The sequence below is a fragment of the Cupressus sempervirens genome, chromosome 7, assembly GCF_028749045.1.
Source record: "Cupressus sempervirens isolate cs-2001-9-10 chromosome 7, ASM2874904v1, whole genome shotgun sequence".
NCBI classification, from domain to species: domain Eukaryota; kingdom Viridiplantae; phylum Streptophyta; class Pinopsida; order Cupressales; family Cupressaceae; genus Cupressus; species Cupressus sempervirens.
Genome location: NC_143124.1, coordinates 357,659,702 through 357,685,174, shown reverse-complemented (window position 1 = coordinate 357,685,174; position 25,473 = coordinate 357,659,702). Strand labels below are relative to the sequence as shown.

The following is a 25,473-nucleotide window of genomic DNA, read 5'->3' as shown; positions in this document are numbered from 1 at the left end:
TGGCTTTCTTTACATTGAAAGGTCAAGCTTCATTTACCTCACAAGATTTAACATGCCATATTTCTAACATTTTCCCTACAGTTCAAATGGCTTGAGCCGCTCAGTCAAGACTTCCTGAGTCTCACTGATCAACGACCAGGTTATGTTTACTTTCATTCTTCGTATTCAGAAATCAATGCCAGTAATTATCTTGATAAATGTAAACCTGCCATGGTTCCTCGATCATTTTATGTTTAAATGTTACAAGTATAAGTACTCAGCTCATGTCTGCCAACCTTTCTTGTTCTTTCTTCATGATTAAATGCCAATTGTTTAGCTTCAAAAATGAGCTGGAATGCACAAGCGTGACTCTCATAATGAACAATTCTACGTACGTCTGTGAAACATCTTATTTCATAATTTCTGAATCACAAGAACGGCCTAATGCTAGAGTTGTTTTATCTCATGTTTTCAGCTAAGAGTTAGCAATATACTGCTAATGGAGGAATTTCATGCTCAGCAGCATGATCGATCACCAAGGATTCACCCTGGTCGGAAGGACGAATGAAAGAGGGTGAAGAGGTGGAGGAGATCCCTACAAAAAAAAAAAAAAAGAAATCAAAACTATCAAACATGATAAAATATATAATTAAACTCTAAAAACGTCCAAGTAAGCTCATGTTTGTCCAATTCATATACCCTATTGTCAAGTTGAGTGGTGGAATTAAGTACTAGGATGCTCAGTGGCTGAACATGGTGTTCTCTGTCTATTTCGGGTATGGAGGGCCTTTCTCAAATGAGATTATGTGAGGATATTTTAAGGGTCCACAATTGGGAGGTTAAGCCCCTGACAATGTTTCCCCTCTACACAAGATGTCAAGACATGCACTAGACAAAGATAAGTTATGCATTCAAACATTTGTTGGTAACAGGTATTTTACTTTTATGATGTTTATACAAGTAAAAGATATGATGGATTGATTTATATCATTGATTAAGTTATTTCCTTTGATGAAAGCAACTTTTCTCATCAATGTAATTGGTAACCAGTTCGATCGATTGATCTTTCAACTAAACATGGAATATATCTATATACAAGAGATAGGTTTATCTGATGGACTGTTATTTCACTCTTTCATTTATGTGAATAATGAATATGAGCATATCTTCTAGCTGTATGTTATTACCATAGTTAACAATAGGGAGAAAAAGAATGATACAGTGGTATTTGATGCCCTAAATGATACAGTGGTATTTGATGCCCTAGATGATACAGTGGTACTTGAAGGTATTTGTCATTAGGATAAAGTAGTATAGCTATTTGTTCCTTAAGCGGTATTTATGGAATAACCTGGGTTTTGCAAAAGCATTCGTAGATGGATTTCAGTTTTGAATTCTACGTTATGTAAATTTTAAATTCCTTGTTAAATTCATTGATGGTGTCTTCAATTGTTACTTATGAAATTTTCGTTTAACTGATTGTAACCATTAATCTCATTCACATGAAAGTATCTGTTATAACTATCTTCCCATGAATATGAAGTGTTAACCATATTTCCTGGATATGATATGATGTTAGTTGAGACCCAGGAAAAGTAGTTGTTACAATGTAAAGTTGTTTAGCTTCGTTAGATGCTTGGGGATATGCAGATGTCACCAACAGGACCAACTACTCTGTTTGTTGATAACGAAGGCATTATCAAGCTAGCCCGAAGTCTAGTCTTCCATGAACGAACCAAGCATGTGGATGTTCACTGTCACTACATATGCCAGTTGGTTGAAGATCAGACAATAGATTTGTAGTATGTTCCTACCACAAATTAGACAGCAGACATTCTCACCAAGCCTCTTGGTCATGATAAGTTTGTCAAATTCAAAAGATAGCTTGGTGTTGTAGATAGATTAACCATTAAGAGAGGTATTACGACTATAGATAATCATCTATTATTAGTTGATGGTAATCAATTTGTAATCTATTGTAAATATTAGAATATTTTTAATATTTAGTTAGCTTCCGTTAGTTGTAGCTTTTGTAGCTATCTTTCAGCTAGAATAAAATGTTTCTATTCTTTACGATCATTTCCTAAGGGAACGTCATTCCATTCTTTTGTATAAAATGACCTCTCGATCTCTGTTAATAACAAGCATGTATTTTACCAATTACTTCGTAACAGCCAAGTAGAGGGTGATCAAGGACAGTAAAAGTCTCCAGCTTTCACCACCTGCAAAAGTTATGGTAGTGTTGTTTTTCTCTATAAACAAAGAGCAATTAAATAGTCATGATTGGCATGTATCTTAACATACAAGTTGTCATAGGCTATTTTGGACCTTCAGATTTTGAGCTACTTGGAGCATCCTGCCTACCATTTCTGTCTTCCTAGTATTAGAAATTTCTAACAAGTCAAAGATCTCTATGATCAAGAATAAATGCTTATGGCTCTTCATGTCAAGGAAGCAACAATTGTGGCTGATATCTCTAGTTGTGCTTTGAGGTAGGAAGTGCAATAAGCATCCAGTAACTCCCTTCTCTACCAATATTAATGACAATTCAGAGGAATGGGCAATTATCCTTACCGTTGTTTCTGTAGATTCTTCTTCCCATTAAGTAAAGTGTGTGACATATACTTGTGCTTTCATGCTTTGAGGTTGAGGTTATCTACCTTTGTTGATTTAAGGAGTGCAAGGCAACAGATCTTTTGAATAATGCAAGCATCAACCAGCTGCTAGCTCTACCAACTATTAGGCGATGAATCAGAGGAATAGGAGTTCCTCCCTACCTTTCTTTAAGTGCATTCTTCTACCCATTAAGTTAAGTATGTGCCAAAATTTATTCCCTTTCCCTCTAAGAGAGTTTAGAATTAATTTTTGGCACTGAGTTTTGAAGCATTTTGCCCAGTCTCAGGTGATCCTCCCTTGACCAAAAAGCTGCACCATTAATTCCAAAGAAAATTTGCCCCATATGTGGCACTGGCATCTTTACAATAGGCAGACAATGGCCAGCATAAGGAATATGTATCCTCCAAATTTTTGTGTGTGCAAACAGTTATGTTTGGCAAAAGGAATAAGGATAGCTTCCTCATTGTGTTTGGCATCCATTTGCTATGTCTGTACACTTTTTGTTTTGCAGGATCTTGCGGCTTGTTTTCTAGTTTTCTCAAAGAGCAGCAGCAGGATGACTTTCTTCAGGGTTCCTCATTAGAGTTCTTACATTGAGTTGCTCACTAGAATTCTCACAGTGATGTCACATCTGTCTAGAGCAAGATCAGCATGACACACCACTACATTTAGTGGGCAAAAAACTCTAAGAAGGTTGTCGATGTTTTACCCAGAATAATGATAAACGGCAATAAGGAAGAACAAAATAGATACAAAAGACGCAAAACATTTATCATGGGAAAACCCTTCCACTTGAAGGGAAAAACACAGCAATGCCAGAAAAGTCATTTTTATTGACAATAAAAATGATTGTGTACAACGGTTTCCAGTGAATACAATTTATATAAAAAAATGAAAGACTCTTCATCTCACAACTGAAGGTCTCTTCAATTTCCAAGAAATAAGTCTCTTCATATTTCCGAACACATGCCTCTTTGCATGACACGTCTCTTCATACAATAATTTCTCAAATATCATCATTAATATATTCTCCAGCTGTAAACAAAATATAGAGGTATTATCTCTTTTTCAAAATATAGCAAAGTCGGAGATAAAGATCTCTATCACAGCTACAATCTTCGACAAAGGTAAGAGATAGAGAGTAAAGTACAAAGTGTGTAAGAAGTCATTATACTGGAGAATGTAAAATTGATTGAGAAACATATCGAAAGAGAAAAAGAGTTAGATGTCAATGCACGTACCCCTTTTTCTGTTTAAATCTTAGTTTTTTACTTCCTCTTTAAGTTTAGCCTTAACCAGATTTCAACATTCTAAAAGCTCAGTATCCTTTATTATTTTTAATGCAACTACAGTTTCAAGGCCAATAATTCAGTGACATCTTCCACCGTGGACTAAAGATACGTATTCAGCCAGATTTGGGGCCATGTAAATGGTCTAAAGTTTCTACTTTCCTTTACTAATCAAGCTTACAAATCAAAGACATCGTCAACCCTAGACAGAAAAGACATTCAGGCAGCTTTGAGTTCATATAATTTGACCTGAAATTTCTGTCTAACTCATTAGTTGATCTAGCAAGATACATTTGAGGCAACGATGACCTAAAACTACAAGGTTTTTAAGGTCCCCCCGATCATAATGACAAGAATCAGTTAAAGCAATTGTTTGTAATATATATGTTGCCCTCTTCCTTCTCTAGTATTTTTTATCCCAGATCAGTTGAGCAAGCACCCATCCTTAGCATCTTCTACGAATTCTCAAATCAATCCAAACGTCAGAAATTCTAGCCAGTATCTAAACTAGTCTTCTTTCTTCATCCTCTAGAGCTATGGCTTGAGAGGAATCACTCCATCTTCAAACACATTTTGAGTATTAGTTATAGAACAAGATTTGGAGAGATGGTGATGAGACAACACAATCACATTAGCAGCATGATATGAAGAATTTACAGATGGGGATTCGGTCCACTAAACAACTCGGGAAAAATGAAATACAGGTTAATTAATGCCCCCTTCCTGCATAATCTCTGCCAAATCCTTTCTCTCGGGCTTGATTTTGACACAGACTCCAAAATGAAATGCCTCATGTTGAAATTAAAGCCATTATCAAAGGTAATCAAGTGATACACAAAAAAACATACGAATCAAGCATTGATGATGCAACCAATAAGAATGTTGAAACTGAATTGACATTGGTATTGGACATATGAGATGAAATGTCCTACTACCAAAGTACTCTAAAGCATGATGACTCTATAATCATAAAATACCAAAGGTGGCAAACTGTAAAGGACTGATTAATTCAGATAATACCAGACAGGACATTCTCCCTTTTACCAGTCTTCCGCAGTCTGCTTTAACCCTGTACAATGATAAGCAGATCTATTGCCAGCTTCCTAACCAACAGCACCATACAGAACACATTCAGTACAGCTGCAACTGGCTGCATGGGAATTGGTGCTAAGGACAAGCTACCCAGGCCAGTAATGACCAAGTGCAACTTGCTAACGAAGCAGCTGGTGCAGGATGTGGCATATTCTTGCTACAGGTTCCTTGATAGTCAAGGCACATTTTCCTCATGTTTTAACTTCCAAGTTCCTTTTCTTTCCAAATCATTCTGCTTGATTGTGATATCTTAGTAATAGACTTTAACGATATGTTTTCATCTAAATTTATCATTTCACCCAACATGGTAGTGTATTCTGCAAAAGGCTAAAGCTTAATGATACTCATCTGCGGAATATGCAATGTCAGTCTTTAAAAAATATTAAATTTACTAATTGTTGCAATCAATGGAAAAATTTAACAGTGATTTACTGAAAGCTGCACATAAAACCATAGACATTTTCATTAAAATAAATGAAAATTTAACATTTACCTATACTATAACAAAGCACTATGTGGTGTTCTATATCTTAAAATACAACTTCCAAGAATTCATATATAAAGATAAGATAAATAACAAACAAGAATAACAGTCCTGTGATGCCAAAAAAAGAGACAACAAACAAAGATTCCAAAATTTGAGGAATTAAGAAAGTTATTATGACAAGATTTATTCAATTTTAACTATCATAATTCAAACTCCCATTAAATATCAAGATTAGTCAATATGGATAGGAAGAGAGTAACTTGTAAGATGGTTCCACCCATCTCAGCCCTGATAGAAGCTGAGTTTTGATGGGGTCTAGGAATGATGCATCATTCAAGATGCATAAGGAATGTTGGTTATGACTCTTTGTTGCTTATCATGTGAAAAAAAATAAAGCAGAAATCTAGATGTTGCCGGAAGGTTTGTGGCTTGCTATTGAATTTCTCATTCCTCTGCTGGAAAGGAGACTCCCAACTGGTTGTTTCCACAATGAATAGGTATCTACCTCATGTCAGAAATTACATAGCAGAATACTTGGAGAAAAGGAGATGGTCGTGAATATTCTGAGCCTGATAGTATTAGAATATTCTAATGTTTCTTTCATGGTCATCTTAGTATTTAGTTTATTATGTAGTTTCTATTTTCATTTTTTGTTCATGATTGTTTCTTTTAGAAACACATTTTTGTAAATCTATTTAAGGAACTTTCAGCTCCTTTGTTTAATACATCATCAATTTACAATAATTGTTAATGGTTGTAGCTGCGATACAGATCTTTATCTCTGGGAATATGAACATTTTTACCATTATTGTCACCTTCAGCTGAAAAGGACACTTATATTTAAATTGTAATATTAAATGTAAACACACGTCATTCAACATGCGTTGAGGCATGGAAATTCGAAAAGTTATATTTGAAATTATAATAGACACATGTTGGGAAATTGGAGACCTTCAATTGGTATATGAAGAGTCTCTCCTTAAGTTATTTATATCACATCAAGTGATGGGCATTGTACACTTTATGATCAATATAAAGATATTTGTGTTGTGTGGCTGGATTTTTCCCTTCATTCTAGAAGGGTTTTCCCAAGATATCTTTTGGTGTTGTTAGTATCATAGTTGATAAACTCGGTTTCGGAAATATCTCGACTAGCTCAAAAATTTTGGAAAACTCGGCAAAAAAATCGGCACTTTTATCGAACATTTGAAAATATATAATTTTTATAGATATATATTAATAAATAATTATGAAGACTATAAATAAATATATTTGTTCTCTATGATAAATTATTTATTTATAAACACTATAAACAATTGTATACTAGCATTAAAAATAAATATACAATATTATAATTTATTAGATATACAGTTATTAATTTATACTAATTTCAAATTTCCAAAAATGTTTTCTATAACCTGTTGAAGAGCAAAACCATTATGTGTCTACATCTTTGAGGCATATTATCAAAATAATTCATGTGTTTGAATTTGTGCTTCTACGTTTTCTCAGCAATTTGAATCTGTGTACCTCAATAGTCCTTAGTAATCGCACCTTTCCTCAGCAGCCATCGCAGCCCTTTTGTTAGCCGTCACAGCCTACGGGAAAATGAAAAGCTCTAAACATTTTTTTAAAAACTTTATTGTTTTCCAAGTTGACTTAATCAGCAGTTTTTTGACCCAAAAATCATAAAAACCGTGATTTTTTCATCCCAAATGCAGTGCAATTTTTTCAAAATATCATCGGCGATTTATTTGGTGATTATATCGGCTGGCAGTTTTGCTCACAATATCTCACGATATTAGCGATATATTGCAGTTTTTTAAACTATTGCATCTCTTTTATTATTTCTTTATTGTTGTTTTTCATCTGATTCCTAGGCTAAAACTTAACATGGTATCAAAGCCCAGTTTTGATTATAGCAATAAAGGAATTTGTATAAACCTTATATTGGCTTGATAGCTGTGTGTGAATTTCATTCTTTTCTGTAATTATCATAAGGTTGGGAGATGCTCAAGGTTGAGTACCTTCACTCAACAACATTGTGTATGTCTTTTCAATGTTCTATATTCTTTATATTTGGCGTGGCTACTTATGTCATTCTTTTTAAAGATCATTTGAGTATATCCAAACCTGTCCCTGTCTATATGGTGCTGGCAGAGTTAAATGATTCGCACTGACTGAACTCCAAGTATACATGTGTATTGAGTTGGCATCATGGTGTTTCACTTATTTGTGTCTTGTTTGATCCCTAAACTTTATTCATAGCAGCATATTTTCATTAAATCTGGAATCGTGAGTCGTCTCTCTCGTTACCGTGAATTCAAATTTATTTCTTATCCTTGTGCTTTGGCATGAAGTTTGCATCCTTGTTGTTTGAATCGGCTCGAATAATCTTTTTTTTAGGCCCGACTAATGGATTTCCATTTTCATATGTGTGATTTGCTGTGGTCGATATTCTTGTTTCTAGGCTCGAATTCTCCTCTAAAGAGGAAGTAAATCGTTGGCTTATACATTTGGCATCAATCGGTTGAACTCTCTTTTATCGGGTCTTTTGTTTGGGTTCATATCAAGATTAAAATTCTTGGCAAGATCTTTCCTCTGCCATGTTATCTTCTTTAGAGTTTGCCATCTATTTATGTGCCTTAGTGTTGCTCATGATTCTTTTCCCAACAAATTTAACTCTGCGAGCACATTGCTTAATCATGCTCAAACTCTTAATTCTATCTTTGGTTGATCGCGTGTATATTTGTGTTTAAATGACAGCATCAACTTTATGAAGAAACTTGTGATTATAGCGTTAATCCATCACTATAGCTGAAATAGTTAGAAAAAAAAAAAAGATAAACACGTTATAAGGTAGTATGTTTTCACAGATAGACCTTCCTTTCTCAGTCGCTTCAAACCTAAGGAGATTTTGCATGAGACAATCATGAATAATAGAGCAGAAAACAGCCATTGCAGACTATGAGGAACTTCTTTACAGATGTAGTTGTAACATTACTGGTTGTATTTTATTTATGATGGTTTGCAGTTTTTTTTAATCTAATCTTGTACATTTGTAACTGACGGCTCTTTGATTGAGCAATTCAAACTCTCACAGGAACGGCAAGGGAGTGAATTAGAAATATTGTGGCCAAATAAAATGTTGCATCTTCTGTTTTGGTAACTGTAGTCATATGAAATGACACTTAATGGTCACCGCCAATATTAACATGAGCATGGTCGTCGGCTAGTGCAGAATCTATACCAGGAAGGAAAGAAAGTGAATAAAGAACATGGAAGAAGAAACTTGATATTGCAGTTATTTGCTCGAGATTATCATTATTTTTTTGGAGCTTGAGGGATGTCTACACTTCCTGCAAACAGTCTCGACACCAACAATTTTGGCTTTGGGTTTTCTGTGTTTGTGTTAAAATTGATCAAAGTTGTTGAAGTTGTTTCCATAAAGCTACCTGCGGAGTTCTCAGATTGATCTGGAGTTCCATTATTATGAGGATTTCATGACTGTGTAAGATTATCTGAATCTGTGTGTGCAGGAAAGAGTTCTGTGCTAAAGGGTAAGATCATCTTTTGGGATTCTATAAGACTCTGGGGTAAATTCGCCAAAGGATCTCAAAAGATTGTCAGATAAGTGTGTTTTTTTGTTGATATTGCTCTGTTTCCTTTTTTTAAGTACTAGTTATTTGGTAGGAGATGTTGAAACTCCTGTTTGCTCTTAGGATTGCAAATGAATTTTAAATTGTATATAACGATGCATATTGGACAAGGCCCGATAACAAGGGATATTGCCCAAATACGAGTCATGAAAAACAAAAATGAATATTAAAGACACACAGGTCAACGGAGGTTATCGGGATCAAAAAAGGTAATTTACTTTGATGAACAATCTTCTAAAGCCCACTAAAAATAATATTTAAACCAATATTGGTGTTGCAGGTATGTTTATGAAAATACAAACCGATAAACTATGAGTTTGTAAAAAGGTTTCAATTTGTTTCAAAAAGATGTGACTTTGAGTGCTAAGTAAAAGATTTAAGGAATTGAATAAAAGTTATGACTTTTGAAGTTGAAAAGTCACACTCATAGGATGAATGTAAATAAAGAACAATTAACAAGTGAATTGAATAAAAGGTGTGTGCAGTGAATGAGAACAAGGTAGAGTAAATAGGCATTTAAGAGTCATAATTACAGAGCAAGTCAATTCAGTAGGGAACATAATGTAGAAGATTGTATTAAGATTGAAAAATCGTGATCAGTGGCTCATTAGTGTTGAGTTCCTGGGCTTCATAAGAATTCTATAATTATTTATGTATATTTCTAGTATGCTCCTAGCATTAATATTTATGATGGATTGATTTTTATTACTCTCCCTTGGTTGCGGGATGCAAAAAGATATAGATTATAGCGCCAGAGGGCGATGTTGAGCTTTAGAGGGAGATTTAAGCTTCAGAGGGAGGCTTCATAGTTAAGAGGGAGTACTTATGGAATCCCCATCATACTCAAATATGCTTGTAATGTTTGTAAAATTTGAGACTTAAATGGAACTAAGTCTTATTGTGTTAATGCCTATTTTATTCTTGTGTGAATAAATGAGATTGTAAGATCAGCTATGATAACTCTTTCACTATGCGATAGTGAACATCATGTTGAGAGAGTCCATGATGTCATCATGTTAAGAGATTCCATGATGGGAGTTGGATGTCATGTTGAGAGATGCCATGACAGTTCATGTTGAGAGAGTCTGTGATTGAAGGCTTAGCTGTGAGTCTTACAAATCTGTCATGTTGAGTGATTCCGTGATTATTAACAATGAGTAATTGTTCCAAGTTTTCATGTTGGGTGATTCCATGAATATGAGCAACTGTTATAGGTTTTTCTCTGCCTGTTCTGTGATTATAAGGGTAGATAGATTGCCTTTGGAAGGAGTGGGGTGGATTAAAAGGGAGAAGATCATATCATAAACAAATGAGAGATGGAAGAAAATTCTACAGGTTGGCAGTGGAGAGCAGGGTTGTGGTGTCCGTTGAACTAGACAGATTAGGAAATTGAGCTATCTTGTATGTTGAATAAGATTCCTTGGGCAATCATAGATAGTGTAAAAGTACTATTATAGGGAGTCCAAAAAGACTCATTGTAGTTCTGCTTTCTTGTTCGTTGTTTCTCTGTGTATGGGTAGAGAGGGCATTGAGCATCACTAAGTATATTCTGAGGTGTGAAGAAATACCAACTTCGATGGAACCACAATAGCCCAGACCATGTGTCACTCGAGAATGTTATAAATACATTCCCAACATTATTCCTCTATAGAGCCGATTTTATGCATTCTATACTACATATCATTGTGAGGAATGAGTGTTTATTTAAAAGACCTCTGTTTGTAAAACTTAACTCCCAATCATAGATTCTTATCGTTTTTGTCTCAGTAATTTCTGCATTTCTGTTATCAGTAAGGTAGTCATCCCAGTAGTACCCAAGCATAAATTTATGGCTACCATATGAGTTCTTTCTGCACTTTGAGTTTTTGCCGCCTTGAGGGCAGAGATTTTAATTTTTTTGTTTGGGAGTATGTGTTGCCATCAACTGGTATCAGAGCCTATGTTCCTGAGTGCGCTGATGAATTGCCAAGCGTGAGGCAGTCAAGCACCAAGATCAGTGGGTGAATCACTGAATAGAGAATAAAGCAGTTGGTTAAGAAGAGCTCAAAAGGATAGTTATGGGTAAGAGAGAGAATCCACAGCAATTGAGAGCTAGGGCCAAAAAGATCGATTGTGATTGTGAGTATAGAGGGTTACCTGAAAAGAAAGGATGGGAATTAGTGTAAGAAAGTTCATAAGAATTCAGGCTTGGGATGAGAATTGGAATGGAGTGGAGAAAAATAAACTCTAGGGAGATGTTGGACATAATTGCAAGAAGAGTGGATGCATTGGAAAAGAATTGTTTTCCTAATCCAATTGTGGCTGCAGACAATAGAAGAGAAGAAGTAGATAGTGCAGCAGCAGAGGAAATTGTAGACGCTAAAAATGAAGAGGATAGAGAAGATTATCAAGTGCACGAAAATGTTGAAATTTCTAATTCCCTGCAGTTGAAAGCATTTATTTCATCTTTCTTGTTCTTCTACTCTCTTGCATCTTGATGATGGATCATGGAGTTTGATCCGCAATGTTGATGATAAAAGTTCTCACACAATTGAATCCAGAAACAAGAGCATTATTAACTTCAGACTTTGGTCACTTCAAAGATTGGCTAAAAATATGTTGTTCATAAAAATTCAGAGCCCAATAGGTTTGTGCAGGCTTTTATTCCAGAAGATGATAACTCTAATGAAGATAAAGGTGAATTAGTGTTTGTGAAGAAAAATGTGCAAATAGAGGCACTGTTAAGTTTGAAAGAACGTCTTGAAGAAAGGAGTATAGACTTGGTGAAGGAGGTTGTAGCAGAGATGAAAGGTACAGACTCAAACATGAAGAGTGCAGCTACAAATTTATTTTTGTTGGACAACAAGATAAGTGGATGAATGATGATGAGGCAGAATTATAGAAGTTTGAAATTGACAAAGGAATCCGAAGGCAAGGTTATCAAAAGCAAGTGGAGCTTGAACGACTGCAGATGGAGAAACTCTAAAAGAGCAAAAGAAAGCATCAAGCACATCTGGATGGAGCAAAATAAGGGTTGCAAAGACAAGCCAACTGGAAGAAGTTAAAAATGAAAGTGAAGGATGATAATGTTACCTTCATGAGCAGGAGCTGAAGGAGCTCGTGATTCTTTCCTGCCTAGGGAGTTTGATGAAGGGGCATCGTGCCTGCTCTTAATTTTGGTTTGTTAATCTTCAGAAAGTAGAACTTCTTGACAATACGAAGACGTCAACCAGACTGTTGCTAGTTGAAACAACCGCTGACAATGGGATCTTGGCAGTTCAACAGATTCATCTGCCTATTTGACGGTTATAAGGGACGACAAATCACCTTTGGAAGGAATGGGGTGGATTCAAAGGAAGAAGGTCATATTGTGCTCAAAGGAGAGATGGAAGGAAATTCTGCAGGTCAGCAGTGGAGAGCAGGGTTGTGGATTCTGTTGAAGTTGGACAGATTTGGAAATTGAAATATCTTGTGTGGTGAATCTGATTCCTTAACAAATCGTATATAGTGTAAAAGCCCCGCTACAGGGAGTTTGAGAAGGCAACAAGCATTACTAAATCTGTTCGGTGGTGTGAGGAAAGACCAATTCCAATGGGGCTGTAATAGCCCAGATCATGTGTCATTAGAGAATGGTATAAATAGATTCTGACATTATTCCTCTATCTTGCCAATTCTATGCATTCTGTTCAGATCACAGTAAGAATGAATGTTTATTGAAAAGGCCTCTGTTTGTAAAACTAAACTCCCAATCATGACTTCTTATCGTTTTATCTCTCAGTAAAGTAGTACCAGAGCATATATTTATGGCTGCTTTATAAGTTCTTTATGTAGTTTGACTTTCTGTCACCTTTTAGGGGAAGAGGTTTTGTTTTTTATTTGGGACTATGGGGCACATTGCTACCAGATTGGATCTTTGATAATTTGTATGCGGCTTCCAAATTATTTCATGAAGGGTATCTATTTCCCTCATGCAGCCAAGTTGAAGCTTTTGCGGGAGTTAAGGACGAAGTGTCTTCTACTGGATATGGCTTTGCAGAGCAGTCACAGGGGAATTAATGGCTCTCAACCTAGAAAGAGTGTCTCTCTGAGTCATAAGTTGTTCATCCTTGAGCTAAGCTCTAAAGCATTGAAGAGCCATTACACTAAATTTCTGAAGTTCATTAATGGCGGAATGATTGTAATTTGTGATCAGGGATGGAGCAAAACTGGTCTTCTAACTACTCATACTTTTCCCTCCCTAGCTTCTATTTCCCAACCTGTTGCTCCTACACAAAGCCCAACAGCTATGTATGGCTCACCTGATGGGGTTCGTGTTGGTGTGCATTCTAGTTATGCAAAGAGGACTTCTGGCCCAGTTTCTGAGGAGTTCCTGCTGCAAGGGCAACCTAGATTTGAGAATAATTTGATCGTTATGCATGTGGAAGAGGACCTTGCAAGGTCGATAGCCCACATGTTGGAAGTGGGATGAAATATGATCAAATAAAAGAAATGAAATCTTCGAGCTCTACACTAAGTCTGTCACTTGTAAGTTTGTAACCTCCTGTTGTCCCTGATGGAGGTGGTGTAGGAAGCAAAAGGTAACATAATGGTTACAGGCAAAATACAGATAACCAATTTCGTGCCAATGGTCAAGCAAGACAAGCTGATGATGGGGCTGCTGGCACATCTCTGCTGCAGCTCTCAAAAGATACAGTTTCCACCTACCTTGTGTATGCACTTTTTGTGTTATAAGGCTCTTGATCCTTCTTTCAATTTAGTAATCTTGATATGCATTCATTAGCACATATGTCCAAGCATTATACCTAAGTTACCAGTTCGAATTTGGTTCCAAGTTCAGGTACAAAGGACTGGTTTGCTGGTATGGCAAAATTTGGAGAAGTGGTTTGGGTTTGTTAGTACAAAAACATGTGAAAATTAATTTTCTGCGTGTGTGTGTGTTGTAGGTAAGTATAAAAGCATGTATGCAGCCTAGAAGCATGAATTAAGATTAGAATGTCAAATAGTATCATAAAAACAACAAAAACACCATAAACTTGTAATCATAGCATCATATCAACATCAAAATATCAAAATAATAATATTGAGTTCAAGTATCATTGTTTTGACTTTCAACAATTGGAACTTTATATTAAGTTTCAATTGTCTAATGGATTATCTAAATCTTCTTCTTTTTCATCATCAAAGGCATTAGTTGATTCAGAAACAATGTCAGTGCCAAAGGGATCAGCTGCATCAATAACATTCATGCATTCCAAGACCTCAAACAGAGATCTTGTTTGTTTGTAAAGTAGCTTGCAAAATGTTTTAAAATTAGCTTGCAACTCCCTTCACCTATTGAAGATATCGTTTAATGTTTGAACTTCAAAACATGATTTATCACTGTAGGGAGCTTCCAATTAATCAGACATGATCATTATCGGCAATTAGATATATAAATTTCATCACAAGAAATCTTGAGGGCTAGTTTAATTTGATGTAATAAAATCTGAACTTCAGCAAATTTTGTTTTATAATATTAAAGATCTTATTCAAATTCTGTAGTAATTTTTTTCCGCACTAAATTATAAAATGTTTCTCAGTGCAAAATTACCTGCTTCGCACTTGGTCTGCCCTGGTTCAACCCTGATTTGACATAGGTTCAGCTCGGATGAACCAGCCTGCCTGAGTTCGAACCCTGGGTGAACCCACAGGCAAACTGGACCAGACCTAATTACCAGTTCGAACCCAACACTAGTCTGGCCCTAATACAAGTGACCTGAGTGACCAAGTATATAACTTACAGCTACATGATGAAGTTAAATTCTTCAGAAGATTCTGCTGTTACCAAGTCCAGGGCTCCCTGGACTTTTAAAATGTCAATGACCAAGAGTAGCTAGAAAAAAAGAGAAGATTGCCTCCTTCTTCAGAATGGGTTGCAACAGGACAGTAAAGCCTGCCACTCACCTTCCCAAAATCTGCAAAAATGCTGACCACAAATCATTCAAAAAAACATCCAACCTAATGTTGGATAAACAAAGCTGCCCTTCTCCATAAATAGAGACAAACTGAGAACAACTACCAAACCCTCTAAACTATTGCAGATGAGCAAGATGCCCAAAAACCGTCTGCAAAATACTATGCTTTGAATAGTACAAAGCATTGTTTTTTCAAAAAATGGTAAAAACCCTAAAACAGAAATCCCTGAAATAACATCCCACACAAACTTCGTAAATTACAGATACCGGAAATGATTTTTGAGGCGGAAAATCGATCAAAATCAAACACCATTTTTTAAGTAAAAAATTGATCAAAATCAAACATGATTTTTGAATTGAAAAATTAATCAAAAGTGGAGATACAAATCAGAGAATACGAAATTCCATTTTTTTGAGGATTTTTTTTAAGGGAAAATTTATGAAAACCTGCCAAATAAATTTTGAGGAAAAAATTATTAAAACCCTCCCATTAGGGAATCATACCCAAACTAGCTCTCGCTTTGATACCATGAAATTGTTAAAATATTAAAAGGCAGATGTGGCTAAAAGTTGCAACACAAAAAAAAGTGGACAAAGTACTAAAAAAAATTGAATCTAAATAAAGAACCTAAGATAACCATTATAGTAAATATAACATTATTTAAATAGAATATCCATCATTTATCAAATTAATACCATCTAGCATCATACAAAAACAAATCAGTCAAATTTATAGTACAAAGATGTATTACAGTTAGAATTGATTATTGGGTCTCAAAATAATAAGTAATCTAGACCTCACAACAATCTTGATCCCTACATGTGTTCTTTTTCATCTTAAGTTGTCGTTCAGCTACAGTATAAAACAACCAGCAGAAAAACAATAGAAAACTCGTTTCACACACTGACAGGAAAAGGTTAACCAAAGAAAAGCCCAGTCAATGGAGAGCTATAAGATCAAAAGCAGAATTTATAGCGTCTAGCTGATAAAAAGGTTGTTGAAAAATGAAAAGAATAAGATTGTAATGTTTGAAACATTTCTCCTTTTTCTGGCACAATGCCAAACAATGGAATTTTTTTGCGAAGTAGTCTTTTAAACAAAACAGTGCTTGGTCATTCTGTTTGTGATAGCATGGCAATAGTCCATACCAATAGTCCATAAGGTATAAAACCAATTCTCAAGCCTATGAGCTCAGTGTTTAAATATGATCTTGTTTACTCTCACCTGCAATTTAAATAGGATGTTTCATCTTCTAGATAGCAAGAGCATGAATACAGCCACGCAGAACTAAATTTTCCCCAATAGCAACTTAGATCCCTCCTACTCAAGCCCCTTCAGAAGAATGAAACCATTGCTCCAGAGATGCACCAAATTCAATCAAAAATTGTACTGAACCGTACTCCCAAGTAATATCAAACAAACCTACGGACTTCATGCAGTCTGCAGAGGAACAGGTGTTGAATAATATGACCTTGAGATTAATCATCTGGTATTCTGTAGCAGTCATTGATTCAACGGGTGTTAAAGATGTTCAATGTTAAAATTAGGTCAAGCATCACAATTCCAAGGACAAGACCACGTAAAAGTCCTGGATCGCTGAAGCAATGACCCATAGACATGTTGTCTAAATCAAAGCTATCATCCAAAAAAAATATACCGATAGATAAATGTGAAAACACCCTCAAACACCCAATTACACCAGAAGAGAATAAGATACATATTTTCCTGGATATAACAACCAAATCCTTGACCAATAAAAGCTTGCAATTTCCATTGGATGCTGCAATGGACTGCAAACGCAATAATTTCGAGTCAACCTACACATTCAACACCAAAGTTCAACTGTGTACATCGGTGATATCGTACCAAACTCCCTCGATCAAATAGCCAGGAGACATGTAGATATGAAATATTACTTGTAGTTGTGCACCTATGTGCAAGAGAGAAAATTCCAAGGGATAAAAATTATTTTCCAAATTTAAAATGGCAAGCCAAAAGAATGATAAATACATATATTGCAGACGAATTATCATACAACGATATAATTTATTACCTGCACACTCATATTTCGCGATTTTAACAATTCATGTACATTCAACACGACCATATTGAGAATGACTTTTCAAAAAGTTTCTGGAGCGCAAATATATATTTTATACAATTTTGCCAAAAAAACACATTTGGCGAAAAATAGACCATAAAGTAACCAGGGAAATCTCAGGTGCAGGACCCCCCATAGTGGAACATAAGGCAAAACTTATTCCACAAAGTAGATTTTCCAAATTAAAAATGAGCGCAGTACGATGCATATGAGGTCAAGGTTATCGCGCAAGGAGGAACCCTAAAATATGTTTTCCATTAAACCCTAACTTGATTATATCTTTATGGACACCTAGCATAGGGGTTTTAATCTAAATTCTAAACATGGACAAAGGGTTTGTTCATCACTCACCTCAAACCTTATATTTTTATACACGAGTTCCTCAACGTTACTCCCCACGGTCGGATGTGTAACCACCACTTCCCCGAGGTGCAGCTTATACAGAGTGGTTGTCTTCCCCGCGTTGTCTAAACCCACCACGACAATTTTGTATTCCTTGGACGGGAAAAGCATGAACCATAGCCTGGAAATCACAGCCCCCATTTGTGTTTAAACTTAATCAGGTGACCACTGACCTCGATTGAAGTTGCAAGCTCCCAAATCCTAAATAAATAACTCAATCAGATCTTCAGGTCACGAACAACTTTTGATGTAATTTTCACAAAAAGAAATCCAATTGTTTTCTTTGTTTGAAAGTATTTGCCGGTTTAACTTCGAGCTACAATTTGGTGCTCTGAAACAATCAAAGTGTTTCAAAAAAAAACTGAAATTTTGAGATGATAATTAGAATTTGTAAAGGCGTGGCGATTTCAGAAATACGTCAGCGTGTATTCGTCGATCCTGCACTTTAAAATTTAGCGTGCCTCTGCAGGACTGTTTGAGTTGAAAAAGACAGGCTTATTATTATTTTTATTTAAAAGACAGGGCAGTAGGAGCGATTCGATCGTTGGACCACTTCCGTCTATGGATTTGGCAGTCAGCTAAATCTCTCTTTTAAGAGATCTAGTTACGAGTTAATGACGAAGGCATCAAATGATACGGCGATTGCTTCTGCTATTTTCCTAATTCGAATTATTTTATGCGAATCTCAACTTGTTTCTATATCCCCGTGTTTTTCAGTTTTTATTAAGATTCTTCTTGTGCAAATGGCAAAAACAAATTAAGCAGTTTTAGGAATAATATTTTTGAGTCACGGAAAAGGAATATGACGGTAGGTTAATTTTGCACATCTATAGTTTCTAATTTGAATATCAAAATTTGGTGAGTGATCTGAAAGTGTCATTTTAAAACATTCACTCAATACTCACAACTAGAACTTCCACTATAGTACTTTTTCTATAAATGGACCAATAAGCAACCAATAAAACTAAAAAATGATCAACTATTAGTACATATGTGATCCGCTATTAGTACATGTAGGTCATTTTGAGTAATTAGAGTTTGGACATGAATGCAATGCATATATATTTAAGGAAAAACCTTTAACATAATTTTGTACTTAATATTAGACAAGAAGGGTGGAATCTACTCGATTAAACAAATATATGATAATAATTAACCAAAATACATAATAATTGATCTTGGCTCCGACCTCATATCAATTTAAAAAAACTTGTACTTAATATAATATATCTATTGACTTAGATATTATTAGTCCTTGTTGTAAGGCAAGAGACTATAGTTTTGGTAGCTCTTTCTAGTATTAGTTGGATCTTGGAAAAATGTGCAAACATCAAATTGTTTCCCTTACTCTATAGTTTGAGAAATATCCTTCATTAAACTAAAATTTAGAAATTGTATTTATGTTTTTTTATTGGCTATTAGCTTTTTTTGAGGCAAACTTTTATTTTACTCTTCGCAAAATTCTGAAAAAAAAGGCCCAAAGGGAGCCTTGCAGGGAGGGTGGACATGGCAGTCTGAGTGGACAGCACTTCTTTGAATGCTCCACGAATTTGCACCCTTCAATGTGGCATTCTGAGAATAGTTCACATGTCCTGCGGATGCTTCCTCATTTTGTATGGAAGCATTGAAATTGAAGTCATTCAGTAGCTCCAAATTAGGAGGTGCCCCGACCACTTTTCTTCTTCTCAAATTTTCTTTTAGGGATTTTACATTAATTCTTTGAGCTTATTCCAAGGTACATTTCCCTTCTCTTTCAAGATTCTAATTAGATTATAGAAAATTAGTGCTCCCCTTCCAAAACAAAACCCAATTCTTATAATTAAAGGAAGATATATTATATGTATGTTTTCTCTAGTTGATGAAGTAAGAAAAAGCAATAGAAGAACTTGTTGACCACGATGACTATTTTAAAAAGGTGGCAAATTGTGTTGGCAAAATACGTTAACACCAAGGTGGCAAAAACAAAGATATGATAATAACGACAGATGCATTGAATGTTGGGAATAAGGCAAAACTAAATAAAGTCAATTTTTGTTTTGGCGGTACTTTCGTAACATTGTTGTTGTAACATGGCACTTGCATGGTAAATACTGAACTGGCTGTACGCAAGCATTTATGGAAGGTCTGCAGAGATTTCGCCAGAGGTCCATATTGTATGGCGGACTTGAAATGTCTATCAAACTCATTTTTCTTTGTGGGTGATTTGTCACTGATGGAAAATACATTTGTTTGAAAAGTTTTCTTTGTCTCTCTGTGTGAACTAAAACTTACTTGGTCTTCAAATATATCTTCTCTGCAAAATTCGATGTGTCTTTGAAAGAATTTTGATCTGTTTTGATGTGGAGTTTGGGTTTCTTCTTCAAAGCCATAAGTATACTTCATGAAGATTGTTCTTGAAGGTTTTCTGTCAACATAGGTGTAAGTTTCATAGAAAAGGTTTTCTAGGTAATGATTTTTTCATATACTCATTTGATTTTACTCACATGCATGAGGAACTAGAGGCAAAAGAGGAAGATAAATTGAGAAACAAAATAGAGATTCAGTCTGAAGTTCGAAATAAAAGGGAATCACAGGTATTCTTTAAAACACAGGTATGTCATTGTTTTGAGACTACAAAATAAAAGAAGAAAGAATAGTTTTGTTCAGTTCTACGACAGAGCAAAGGTGAAGTTTTTATTTGTTTTGAATCTGGAAATGAACGCAGTCATTTTTGAAAGAGACAATTTTTTTTGGAAAGAGATTTCTTCAAAAATGCATATGCAGTTCAATTTTAAAAGGATTTTTTTTACTATCAAAACGTCTTTAAAAACAATCACAGTCAAGCAATTTTTTTTTTTTAAAGAAAGGGTTTCAAAATACTTCTTAAATAAGAAGATCTCAGCTTTAGTTTTTGAGAAAATGATTGTGAAAAAGAAAGAAAAATATTCCAATCAAAGTTCTCGAAAGGATTTTTTTGGTTTATTCAAATCAAAATAATGACAATCTTTTAAAGGGCAAACATCTTTCTCTCTGGTCGTTGCTCTCAATTCTTTGCTAAAGATTCAAATGGAAAATCAGTTGGTGCATTTTTTTTTTAAACCCTAAATGATTTCATAAAAAAAGACAGGGATTGTTGGCTGAAAAGAAGAAAAGAAAATGACAAACAAAGCAAATATGGAAAACTTTCTTCATCGTAACAAGTTCTAAAATGAAGTTTTTTTTCTTAAGGGAAATATGCATGAACAATCTATAGCGTTTCTCGTGAAGGTTGAATAAATTTTTGTGGATATTAAACCCAAAATACTATATGCACTATTTTTGTTCAAAACAAAGGAAAAGATGGTAGGCAATTTCAGTTGTATAACATTTGGTTGCAAAATGGCATTCTTGAAGATCTCAAACATGAAATACTCTTGCTCAATTTGGAAGGTTTTTGAGGAATGAACAAATCTGAAACTAAAACTATTTTGAAGTTAGTTTCTTAAACAACATTTTAAAAGAAGTTTTTGAACAACCCTAACTGGTTCAGTTAGGTTCATGTAACTTATCAAATTCAAATTTTATCTCTATTTATAGAGATCATTTGTAGTCCTCAGATGGATATGTGTGTATAAAGCATTATATATATATATATATATATATATATATATATATATATATATATATATATTTTTTTTTTTTTTTTTTTTTTTTTTTTTTTTTTGAGGAGATATGAAAAAAGGTTGAAAGTTTTATTATAAGCTTATGTACATGTATAGATGTCATATACACATTTGTATATGTATATGAGGTTGTAATCACAACATTGATAAAGGGTTAAACACCCTAAGCAGTAGAAGTTGCTGATTGTAAAAGAATTGGAACTCAATAAAGGATATAGGTTCATGGAGTGGCTTTTCTCCCTATAATGAAACCATGAGGATTTTCGAAGGTTTTCCACTTGGCACAAAATTGGTGTCTCTTCATTTTGTGAGTTGGCATTATTCTGTTTATAATGAATGTTTACATTTCAGTGTGATTTGATTACTTTGTTGTTGTAAATTGTGAATTGAATTTAATGAAATCAGATTTTGGGATAATTTAATAGTGTTCTGATTCACCCCCCCTCCCCTCTCAGAACCCTGATACTTCCAACAAGTGGTATCAAAGCATAGGATTCCTTTTGAAATTATTCTAGGGATATTAATTGGAAGTCATGGCACAATTTGAAGGAGCTTCTCTTAATAGGGCTCCACTATTTGATGGAAATGATTATGTTTTCTGGAGTTATGATGGAAGCCTTCATACATTCCTTAGATGTAAGGATGTGAGATGTTGTAATAACAAAATATATTGTCCCAACAACAATCCCTACTAATGTAGATGAAAAACTAAAATTTGAGTTGGATAAGAAGGCAAGATATACCCTTCTTTGTGGTCTCTCTAGAGATGTTTTTGCTAAAGTTGTTTATTGCAAGTCGGCTAATGATATATGGGTCAAACTTGAAACAATATATCAAGGAGATGAAAAAGTAAAAGAGTCTAAACTGATAACTCTTAAAATATAGTTCGACAATCTGAAAATGAATGAAGATGAAACCATTATTGCATACTTCTTAAGAGCTGATGAAGTAGTGAATGCTAGAAAGGGTCTAGGTGAAGAGATAGAAGAACATGATGTAGTTTCAAAAGTTATTAGGTCAGTATTACCTAAATTTGAAACTAAAATATCTACATTAGAAGAAAAGAAAAGCTTCTCAAAAATGACCCTGCATCAACTTCAAGGAATGCTAACTGCATACAAAATGAGGATTGGCAATTAAGCTAGTTCCTCATCAAAAGAATCAGCCTTTAAGATTGTGATAAGAAAATTGAGAAGTTTTCTAAAAAGAAGCCTTGGAATCAGAATAAAAGATTCAAGGATTACAAGAAGAAAAGTCTTCTTTCTAAAGAAGATTCAAATGAAGATTCCAACAATGTAGATGAAGAAGGGGAAAGACTATTCATGGCTAAAATAGTTCACACCCCTAAACATGAACCTGGTGAATCAGAATCCTCATCTGATTCAAATGTAGAAGTAGATCTAGAAGAGGAACTTCTGAAATACTTGCAAGAACTTAAAAGACTAAAGAAGTTGATTTCTAATCAAGAAATTGAAAATCAAAAACTTCAAGAAGAGTAAAGGAAGCAAATTTGATTATAGAAAATAAAAAACTCTTGATTGAGGAAAAGGATAAAAAATTAAAAGTCTTGCAGAGTTCATCTAAAGAATCCACTAGCCAGAAAACAAAGGTCTTTTTCAATGGTTATTGTTTTAATTGCAATATTTTTGGGCACAAGGCTATCTTTTGTGAAAATAGCATTAATCAAGGAAATAGAAAAGTTGTTAGGTGCTTTAAATGCTTTCACTATGGTCATTATGCAAATCAATGTAAATTGAATATGAGACTAAAACAAATCTAGAAGCAAGTAAGGACAACAAAAAAGTCCTCAATTGTTGAAACAACCCTATTCACTCAAAAACTTGCAACGTCGGTATTAGATAGCAGTTGTTCACATCATATGACTAGATGCAAAAGCAAATTTAAAACCCTAGAAAATTTTGATGGAGGATTTGTTTGATTTGGTGATAACTCTGGAGCCTATATAACTAGAAAAGGCTCAATAATTCTGAATAAAGACACACCATTCATGATGTGTACTTGGTTGAAGGTCTAAAAAATAACTTACTAAGTGTAAGTCAGATTTGTGACAGTGGATATTCTATTTCCTTTAATGCAAAAGGATGTTATATTAAAAATGGAAAGGATAAAGTCATTGCTAATGGGTTGAGAACAAGTGGTAATCTTTATAACCTAATAGATTCAATTGTCCAAGAAACTTCATTAGTTAATACTTGTCTAAAGAGTCAAGTAGAAGAAAATTGGCTATGGCATAAAAGACTGGGACATTTAAATTTTGATAATCTTGCTAGAATCAACAAGAACAAAAAGGTTAGAGGACTACCTCAGATAACCAAACCAACAAATATTTGTGAAGAGTGTGTTAAGGGCAAACAAACAAGAGTTTCTTTTAAAATGAAAGAATACTTGTCAAATAGACCACTTGAATTAGTGCATACTGATTTGTGTGGTCCTACTAAAACTGCTTCACTAAATGGTGAAAAATATTTCATGCTATTTATAGATGATTATTCAAGAATGGTTTGTGTAACTTTTTTAAAACATAAATCGAAAGTTGTTGAATGCTTCAAAATTTTAAGGAAAATGGTAGAAAGAGAAACTGATTTAAAACTGAAATGTTCGAGATCAGATAGGGGAAGAGAATTCACCTCTCAACAATTCATTGAGTATTGTGAGAAGCATGGACTAAAAAGACAATACTCTACTGCTAGGACACCATAGCAAAATGGTGTTGTTGAAAGAAAGAACAGAACAGTAAAAGAAATGGTTAGAACCATGTTAAATGAAGCTAAACTGCCTGATAAATTCTAGAAAGAAGCTATTCATATAGCTGTTTACATTCTTAACAGAGCACAAATCAGAGTTAGAACTACTTACACTCCATATGAATTATGAAATGGTAAAACAACAAATGTCAAGAATTTTAAGATTTTTGGCTACAAATGCTTTATCAAAAAGAATGATGATTCTTTAAAAAAATTTAACTCAAGGTCTGATGAAGGGATCTTTCTTGGGTATTCCACGCACAACAAAGCCTATAAATGCTATAATAAAAGGCTAAATAAAGTTGTAGAAGCAATAAATGTCATATTTGATGAAAATTCCATGTGTTGTAATGGTCAAGAAGATCATGAAGATTCATCTTTTCAGAGATCAGAAACTGTACATGATGAACATACTGAAAATGATAAACATGAACTTACTAATGAAAATGAACTAGCTGATGAAATTGAGCTAGAAAATTGCTCAAGTCCTAAAATAACTAGTACTGGTTCAAAAATAAAAACCTCTTCTAGAATAATAGCTAAGAGACATCTTGAGTCTCAAGTTATTGGAGACGTAGAGAAAGGAATTCTAACTAGAAGAAAAGCCAAAATAGGAGAACAAGCAAATATTGTTGAACATTACTGCTTGATAACTGATTTTGAACCAAAGAATGTTCTTGAAGCCTTATTAGACTCCTGTTGGCAAAATGCTATGTAGGAAGAAATAGATCAAATAGAGAAAAATAAGACTTGGGAACTTGTTCCCAAACCTAGTGACAAAAATGTCATAGGTGGAAAGTGGATATTTAATAAACTGAATGAAGAAGGTAAAGTGGTTAGAAATAAAGCTAGATTTGTTTGTAAAGGCTATGCTTAGCAAGAAGGGATTGATTTTAGTGAAACCTTTGCACCAGTTACAAGAATGGAATCAATTAGAATTTTTCTTGCTTATGCCAGTCATAAGAAATTCACTATTTACTAGATGGATGTTAAAACTACCTTCTTAAATGGGTATCTTGAAGAGGAGGTATATATGGAACAGCCTGAAGGTTTTGAATCTTTTGACAAACTTGATTGTGTTTACCGACTAAAAAAGGCTTTGTATGGCTTAAAACATGCTCCTAGGGTTTGGTACTCTAGGTTGGATAAACATTTAATTTCAAATGGTTTTTCTTGTGGAAAGGCAGACAACACTTTGTATATCAAAGTTATAAATGATGACATTTTGGCTGTAGAAATCTATGTGGATGACATCATTTTTGGGTCTACTAATGATGATTCAGCAAAACATTTTTCAAAAATCATGGAATTAGAATTTGAGATGTCAATGTTAGGTGTGCTTACATTTTTTCTTGGTTTGCAAGTTTCACTGCTTGAACATGGATTATTTCTATCTCAAACTAAATATGCCAAATAAATGTTGAGAAAATTTAATATGGCTGAATGCAAACCTGTCAGCACTCCTATGGAAACTGGTTGTAAACTAATGAAGAATGATTATTCACCTT

At 34.4% G+C, this 25,473-nt stretch overlaps 1 protein-coding gene across 1 annotated transcript in view; it reads right to left on the bottom strand.

Annotated features, from left to right (window-relative positions):
• Nucleotides 1-17,911, bottom strand: part of ARFC1 (ADP-ribosylation factor C1) — a 32,878-nt gene extending 14,967 nt beyond the window's left edge. Inside the window, exon 1 of the mRNA XM_089791444.1 lies at nt 17,509-17,911. Within this exon, the coding sequence (XP_089647570.1) occupies nt 17,509-17,700 (192 nt within the window). The 5' untranslated portion in view covers nt 17,701-17,911. The remainder of the gene's footprint in view (nt 1-17,508) is intronic.
• Nucleotides 17,912-25,473: the final 7,562 nt, after the last annotated feature.